The sequence below is a fragment of the Eschrichtius robustus genome, chromosome 13, assembly GCF_028021215.1.
Source record: "Eschrichtius robustus isolate mEscRob2 chromosome 13, mEscRob2.pri, whole genome shotgun sequence".
Lineage (NCBI taxonomy): Eukaryota > Metazoa > Chordata > Mammalia > Artiodactyla > Eschrichtiidae > Eschrichtius > Eschrichtius robustus.
In genome coordinates, this window is record NC_090836.1 from 90,993,156 (window position 1) to 91,001,175 (window position 8,020).

An 8,020-nucleotide genomic window follows, 5' to 3' on the forward strand; every position below is an offset into this window, starting at 1 on the left:
GTTTTATCATTTTCCTTCACTCCAACTCCCACCAGCATTACAACTGCTGCCATGTTGGTTCTTGTTGTAGACATGTTTTTAGGGGGTGATGCCTGTTTCTGTGAGAAGTAAGTTTTAAGCAGCTCATGTGCCTCTTCAAGGCTCCTTTTAAAGTACCCTGCTGACTTTTTGGGGTGGGAGGAGGACTAGAGTTAGCAACTCAACATGTACATTTGACATAATCTCTATACAATAAATAAGAGCCTATGAAAAGATTAAATAAATCTTCCTTAATGCTTTTTGATTGGCTTAATCAATAATTAATCATCTTTAGATGAGGCTGTAACTTGTGGAGTAGATATAATTGGATTAGCTGAAAAGAGGCAGTTGGGGAGCTTTGAAGAGATTAAAATGGCTGTCAATCCCATAATTAAACTGCCACAAACAAAAGCAATGGTGTTTTTTAAAAAAGAAGAAGAAGGAGAGAGAGAGGAAAGAAAAGGGAGGGAGAAAGTTGGGGAAGGCCAAATGATTTGAAATCAATAAGTACTTATGTATCACTAGAGATTGGAGAGGCAAAAATCAAATGACAGATTTATTCCATTAAATGAAATCCATACGTATCCAATCAGCCATTTAATTATATGCCTGGTCCCCTGGGACAGGTGAAATTTTGGCAGCTTCAACTTCACTAAAATAAATCCACAAAAGGAAAAAAATTATTAAAAACAGAAGAGACCTGCTCCTTGTCCTGAGCCCATTTAGACCTTGACTTTTCATACTTTTAATTGGCTTAGTAGGTTTGGCCTGTGTGAATGAAGTCTTTTATCTCCCTCTTTTTCTTTCCATACCTCTTTCATCTTTCCTGTTACAAACACACAGAGAGAGCTTGAGGAAAAATACTTTGGTTTTTAAAGACTTTTCTTTTTTTTAAAGGATGTGGATTTGGGTGGGGGGAGGGGGTGTGTGTGATGCTGGTGAATACTTTTTTTTCTTTCTTTTATCTCTTTTTTCCAGAGAGGAGTTGCTTAAACCAATGGGACTAAAACCTGATGGGACAATAACGCCTTTGGAGGAAGCACTCAACCAGTACTCTGTCATCGAGGAGACCAGCTCTGACACAGACTAAAAGCATCACCTGCTCAACTCTCAGTATTGCTTTTATCAGCATCTTTTCTCTGTAGCTCCAGGGGAATCTTTTCTCTAAAACATTTATGCCCTTGCTTTGGCTAGAAACACATTAACTGGTTTACTCATTGAGAATCCAGCATATTTAAGAAGTGATCCTGTGTTTTTGCGATATTGAGGCATTCATACAGAGCTGCAGTTAGACGGAGTTGCAGGGACTAGGAACAGAAAAAAAAATAATTCCATTTTGTCAAGATGGAACTGAAGGACTTCACTCTATAAAGCAGCCCTGGTTGAATCTGGCAGTTCTGTTTGCCAAGATTCTTAACAGAAGATTTAGCCGTGTCCTTCCTCTCACTTGTGTGAGCTGCCTTTTCTGAATCTCTCCAGAGACGGAGGCATGTGAGAAGCAGAACGAGCTGCTAAAAGGGGGCTGAGGCAAGTGACTTGTTAGATCAGGACTGAGTGAATGGAAGCCAAGCAGCTGCTCCATAAACGTAGCCCCGCTTTTCATTTCAATTTTGTATAAATCTATAGAAATGCACACACACGCACACACACACAGCAGCCCCGGACTTGCAAACTGATTACATTCAAAAAGTTTGTATGTCAGTTATCTAGAACTTCAGAATACATTTCTCCCTATAAAGTTATAAGTGATGGTTCAGTTCTGAGGCAGCTACAAATGCCTATTTATTCCCTAATAACCTGAACACTAGTACCATAGAACTGAACCCCCATCTGTATCACTGCATGGGGAGCATGCATTCTGAGGTCTAACATAGGGGTGCCTCCAACCCGGTAGAGGGAATGGGGACCCCCTGGGTACGGGGAGTTCTTCTGAGCCCTCTGCTGAGGGCGGGGGAGTCAGCAGCACCCATTTGTACATATAGGTCACTCATATGTCACATGTTTTAAATTGGGGACTGTGTGTGCTTGTGTGTGTCCTACCTTTCTACCATATGTGATCAGTTTAATGGTAACTTTATTTATTTAAAAAAGAAACACAAATAGTTACTGTTAAACTGATTAAGGCTGTTTATTTTTACTTTTAGAATTGGTCATATGAAGAAGTAGAAAATGAATCATGCAACAGACAGTGGGCCTAGTTAATCAATGGCTAAAGTTGAAAAGGGGTTGGTTTCCTTTTATATATATATATATGCATGTATGTATATACATGCATATATATATATATTTATATATATATACACACATAATGTGCTTAACCACTGCCTTTTAAAACGTTAAATTAAATAAAACATTGGGGTTGATTCAATTTAGCTATCTGTGTGTGTTTCTTTATAGATACATGGGGTAAACAATCCTGTTTCACAGTTTGTGCTTTTTTAAAGTGCTTTTACATCTATTATCTCACTTATAATAAATAGCCTTTCTAGGGATAAAGTACATGAAGTATTAGTGAAAATGTCGTTTATCCAGAAGTCACTTCTCTGGCAAAAGTACAAATCAGGAATTCAGTTTTAAAAAGCCTTAGAGCTGCCAAAAGAGATGGCAAAATTTCTTACAATTTATTTATAGGAGAGATCCCTCAAGAATCTCACCTTTTGCCTCTTTACTAAAATTTGCATATATTTCTAACATGTTTAGTTATCTGACTTCCAAGCCCACAAAACAAATGGCAAGGAGGAGGCTGTTAGATGGAAAGCAGCAAAAAGCCAACTGAAAACCCGATAGGAACGTGGGGAGAATGAGAACTACTCGAGGCGTCATAAGTCTGGGACCATCTGTTTCCCAAAGGACATTCTAGTTGACCCAGAAAGTATCTGTACAACAGTATGGCCTATAAACTAATTCTTATAACGATGCCCTTGTGTTTCTTTTAAAAAATAAGGATACTCTATAAAAAGACTAGGAAGAATACAGTACATTTTAGGATTTTTATCCAAAATAGTTGGAGTGTAAGTTATGCGTGACCCATGTTTTAACAGTAAATAAAAATGAAACTTGGTAATTCATAATTTTAGATTAAGTGAAAAAAAGTTTAGAAAAAAGAATTTAAGTATTTTTGTTACTTCATTCTACAAATGCATTTTTAAAGTATTTTTATAATTTCTGCAATTAAATAGCTTTGGCATGAGTGTCGGCTTACCTAAATGAAGACATGTTTAATGAAATACCATCTTGCCAGCTTTATGCAGAGTGTTTGAACAGTCCTGTTTAAGTAGCTGTGCTCTTCTGCTTTCAATGAGTTCTGTTTCATTTTGAGTTTCCCCATACTGGGCACTAAGCTTTGTTTTGAAGAGGGAATTTGCAGAGGGAGAAGATGAAAGTGACCTCATCTTGCACACGGAAAGAGAACTAACATCTGTTGATTGCTTGCTCTGTGCTGGGCTTTTTATGTATCTTATCTTGTGTAACCTCATCACATCTCACGTTAGAGATCATCTCTGGAAAGCAAAGTAAGTTACCCAACATCACAGAGCAAGTAAAAATCTAACTCTGGCCGGCCTGACCCCCAGCACCTCTCCTTCCCCTTCACGCTGCCCACCTGGGTCCATGTTGTGCCCCTTTATGACTCTGGAATGCTGGGAGAGTGGTAATTCTCAGGCCATTTTAAGCAATAACTATTTCAGCAGAACTGGTTTAAAGAACTTATTAAGCAGGGAGGTGACCTGAATGAAGTTGAAGTGTGAGTAGGAAACTTGCTCAGTTAGTACTGGATTTCAAATAAGGACCTGGAATCCTTTAGGTCAGAGATGAGGGCTGCAGGCTCCCACCCCCCGGCCCCCCCCCCCCGCCACCCTGACCCTTGACATCTGCCTGGCTCAGTGGCCTGCAGTGGGGATGGTGAGAATACACTGGCCAACTGCACTCTGCAGGCCCCTGTGTCCACATACCTCCCAACCTTTAAAACAGGGTATGGAGGAGCGGGTTCTAAAATAAGGCACTTGAGCTGCTGCTTTAAAGTAACAGTTGACAGACACTTGAGGCCCCTTCACACAGCGGGTGGTCCTGGCAGGTGCACAGGACGGATGTTATTGTCCCTCCTTTATAAATGAAGACATAGGCAGAGGCAGTACAAGTACTCAACATCCCCTTACTACCATCAGTCTTGCCGCCTCCCAGTACTAGGTGTCTCTTATATTGACTTCCCTTCCCCTCCCCCCCATTATAAAAGTAATATATGTTCATTGTGGAAAGTTTGGAGAATACAGGAAATAATAAAGTTAATAATTCACCCCAAAACCCACCACCTGAGATAATCTCTGTTAATGTTTTGGTGTATTTCCGTCCTGTGTTTTTTCTATGCCTATATAATTTATTTTACTACAAGATTGGGATCATGCTGTATTTACAGATTTGTACCCTGCTTTCTTCTTTAACATATTGTAAGCATTTTCCCATGTCAATAAATATTCTTCAAAAATTAATGGCTATATGATATTCCATTATATGAATTGTGGTAAACACTAGTAACTGCTTACCCAGTATTCTTCTTCCTTGCTAACAGAGGTGACATCATGACCTATCCCTCCTCCCCACAAAAAAAGGTGCCCGCTGCCTTCCTGGGAGGCAGCATGAGCCTTGTCAGCACTGAAGAGCAGCAGGAAATGGAATGGCACCAGGAAGAGCAGACTTGCTCTGTCATACAGAGTCTAGCAGGAGCCTCAGCAGCACAAATCATGACACAGCTAGATTAAGTGACTAGATAATTCTATAATTTTTGTTAAGGAGAGGCGTTTGAAAATAGCAGGGGATCTAGATGACTTTAAAAAGTCTGCATGTGAAGAAAAAAGATGTCAATCATGTTTACTACTCGGTAATCCAGTCACTGGCATTAATTTTCTTGGAGATATTCTTCACTGCAAGTCCAGAGGTGAAAGAGGGTACACAGGGATGGGGAGAGACATGTTAGTCTTTCAAGAAAAGTAAGGGGACCACCTGTCAGAAACTACTGGGTATGTGGCGAGCACAATATGGAGAAGGAACAAATGAATGGTGTTCTAGGAACAAATCATATGGGTGAGGGAGGAAGGAGGGAGGGATTTCTAACAACTGCCATAAGTGAGAAGATTCAAGGAAAGGGAGAGGTTTCTAGAGAGGACTTAGGAGGATAGGAGGATGTGACTCTGATGCACTATGCCGAGTCCCTGCACCAAGTCTTCAAGAAGCATCAGAGCAGCCTTTCTTAAAGGGGTGGGGAGATTAAGCCTCACTTCCTACACCATGCTTTGTACATAGTGAATTAACTTTCCTGTGCATCTAGAATAGTGTTAGCTACATAGCATCCTCGATGGAGAGAAAAAATAGTCACTCCAGTCCAGAGTTCTGTGGTTCAGGTGAACCCTGGTTGAGAAAGGCTATCTTTTTTTTTTTTTTTTTTTTTTTTTTAATGCAAACTAAGACCACTTGACTGTTACTGAAATGAATAGCCCAGTTTGCTTTTTTTTTTTTTTTAAAGAAATTCACGTTCTTTTATTTATTTATTTATGACTGTGTTGAGTCTTCGTTTCTGTGCGAGGGCTTTCTCTAGTTGCGGCAAGTGGGGACCACTCTTCATCGCGGTGCGCGGGCCTCTCACCATCGCGGCCTCTCTTGTTGCGGAGCACAGGCTCCAGACGCGCAGGCTCAGTAATTGTGGCTCACGGGCCCAGTTGCTCCGCGGCATGTGGGATCCTCCCAGACCAGGGCTCGAACCCGTGTCCCCTGCATTGGCAGGCAGACTCTCAACCACTGCGCCACCAGGGAAGCCCGAGAAAGGCTATCTTAAAGAAAAGGTCAAAATTACTCTGCAAGGCTTCTAGAGTCAGATTTGTGTTTTCTTTTAATGTAACACAGGGAAGATCCTGGGCCCTAGGGCTCCAGCTGTATCCAGGTCTCACCGACCTGTACCTTTTCTGCATTGAACATAGCAATTACAGCTGTGTATACTTACTGAGCAATTACTGTGCCAGACACTGTGCTAAGCACTTTACGTGCACTTTCCAATTGCATCTTCATGACAATCTTACGAGATAAGTACTATTAGAATAACTCCCACTTTTCAGATGAGAAAACTAAGGCATAAAGATGTTAGGTATTATGTGCAAGGCACACAGCCAATAAGTAGCAAAATTTGAATTCAAACCTGTCTGATGTCTGTAAATACTATGCTATGTGTTGATTTTGCGATCAGAAAAATTTAAGTTTTGAGAGAAAAAATTTCAGAAGAGATTGAAATGGGAAAAACAGAATTGGGAAATAACTTTAACACATTTTTCCTCACTCCATTTCCGTATCTCCCCACTACATAGAATCCCATACTCCTGCTAGTCTCAAAGAAAGGCCCATGCTCACAAGCATACCAATCCACATCAGTGTGTTCAGTAAACATTCACTGGGCATTTACCATGTACCAGGCACTGTTCAAGGTGATTGGGGATACAAACACAACTTGAAAGTCCCTATCCCCAAAGTGCCCACAGTGTGAGAAGTCCATAACCAAAGCCTGTACAAAGTGCTACAGGATGCCAGGAGGAATATGGGGGTTGAGTAACAAAGCTTCGTAAGGGACATCTGAGCTGAGCTTGAGTTTGCCATGTACAGGAGAAAGACTGTTCCCACCCAAAGAACTGGCTCCAACAAAAGCTCGTGCATTTGATGTGTTTACAGAACACAAACATGTCTCATGATGGGACACATGAGTAGCAGAATTTCAGGCGAGGAAAGGACACAACCAGAAAGATCACTCTGGCTGCAGTATGGAGAATGGAGTGGAGAAGGGACAGACAGTAAGAAAAGAAACCAGATAGAAGGCTGCTGCATCAGTACATGTGAGGGGTAAGCAGGGCCTGGACTGGAGTAGTGGCAGGAGGTGTAAAAAAAGAGGGGAGGGAGTCAAGAAATGCTTAGAAGCTGGAATAAACACAATTTGGCATTGTGGAAAGGCAAGAAAGAGCTCATTTAAAAACTGAGATGGGAATGACTTTGAGAAAAAGATAATCTAAAATACTGGCTCTGCCAAACTGTGAACTAAGCAACTTTGGGTTTGGGAGCAGGAGGGTGAAGCTAAGAGTCATTTCAAGGAATTTGCAAATTTGTAGGGCTACCAAGCATCATTTACATAATGAATGAAAAAATGTCTTGGATACCAAGTACATCTATTTTACAAATACTGTATCACATGTTGATGTGATAAAAGTTCATTCATAAGCATTCCTCAATTCATAATATCCTTTTGACCATCTGTATTTTCTCAGTCAAAATATATTAATGATAAACAGCTATCATGTGTGGAAACGAGATCCACAAAGTTCAGGTTTAAAAAAAAACCCTCAAAATTGAAAAGACTTAGAACTATTGGCAACTAGTTTCAGAAAGTCAAATTGAACTATCTTGGTCATGAAAGAATACTGGGATCTCTCTCATAAGGGAAGGAGATGAACAACCAAGTTGTGCAAAGATGGAGACATCATGGGGTCTCAGTTACAACAAAACCTGAGTCTTGTTGTATTACAGGGGTAAGATAAAGGAATTTATAAAATCCTTTTTTTCCCCACAATGAATTATGACTTTCAAACCTATATTTTGTCTTCAAAGTTAAACAAGCTAAACAATTTTTCTTGCTTTTTTCTTTCCTGCTGTAATAATTCCCTCCTCCTCCACCCCTCTATCTCAAGACAGATGATAAGCTCACCAGGAATAAAGTCATGAACTAACTCAGTAAAGAAAAATACGTGTTGATAGATGTAAAACACTACTACCTTATTTTACCCAAAACAAACACTCTTGAAACTAAAACTTTTACTATGTTTTAATGTCTGTGACTTATTTGTGGTTATAAGTTATTATTGTGGTATTAAATGAATCAAGTTTCATACCAAAAGTACATTAAGCAATAGAAATTAATGAAGTTAATTTTATACTAAAATTTTATGTGAGCCATACAAGGTCACCAACTATTCAATAG

The 8,020-nt window shown here is 40.0% G+C and overlaps 1 protein-coding gene across 7 annotated transcripts in view; it reads left to right on the forward strand.

Moving 5' to 3' along the window:
* Nucleotides 1–2,314, forward strand: part of RIC8B (RIC8 guanine nucleotide exchange factor B) — a 115,691-nt gene extending 113,377 nt beyond the window's left edge. For 2 of the 7 annotated variants that reach the window (XR_011076015.1, XR_011076016.1), the window contains one exon: nucleotides 997–2,313. Coding sequence is in view for 3 of the 7 variants with exons in the window: in XM_068561248.1 (XP_068417349.1) it covers nucleotides 997–1,108 (112 nt within the window). In the remaining 4 variants the exon portion in view is untranslated. Of the gene's footprint in view, nucleotides 1–996 lie in introns of all 7 variants that reach the window. The other 5 variants (XM_068561248.1, XM_068561247.1, XR_011076017.1 and 2 more) reach the window with 4 other exon arrangements.
* Nucleotides 2,315–8,020: the final 5,706 nt, after the last annotated feature.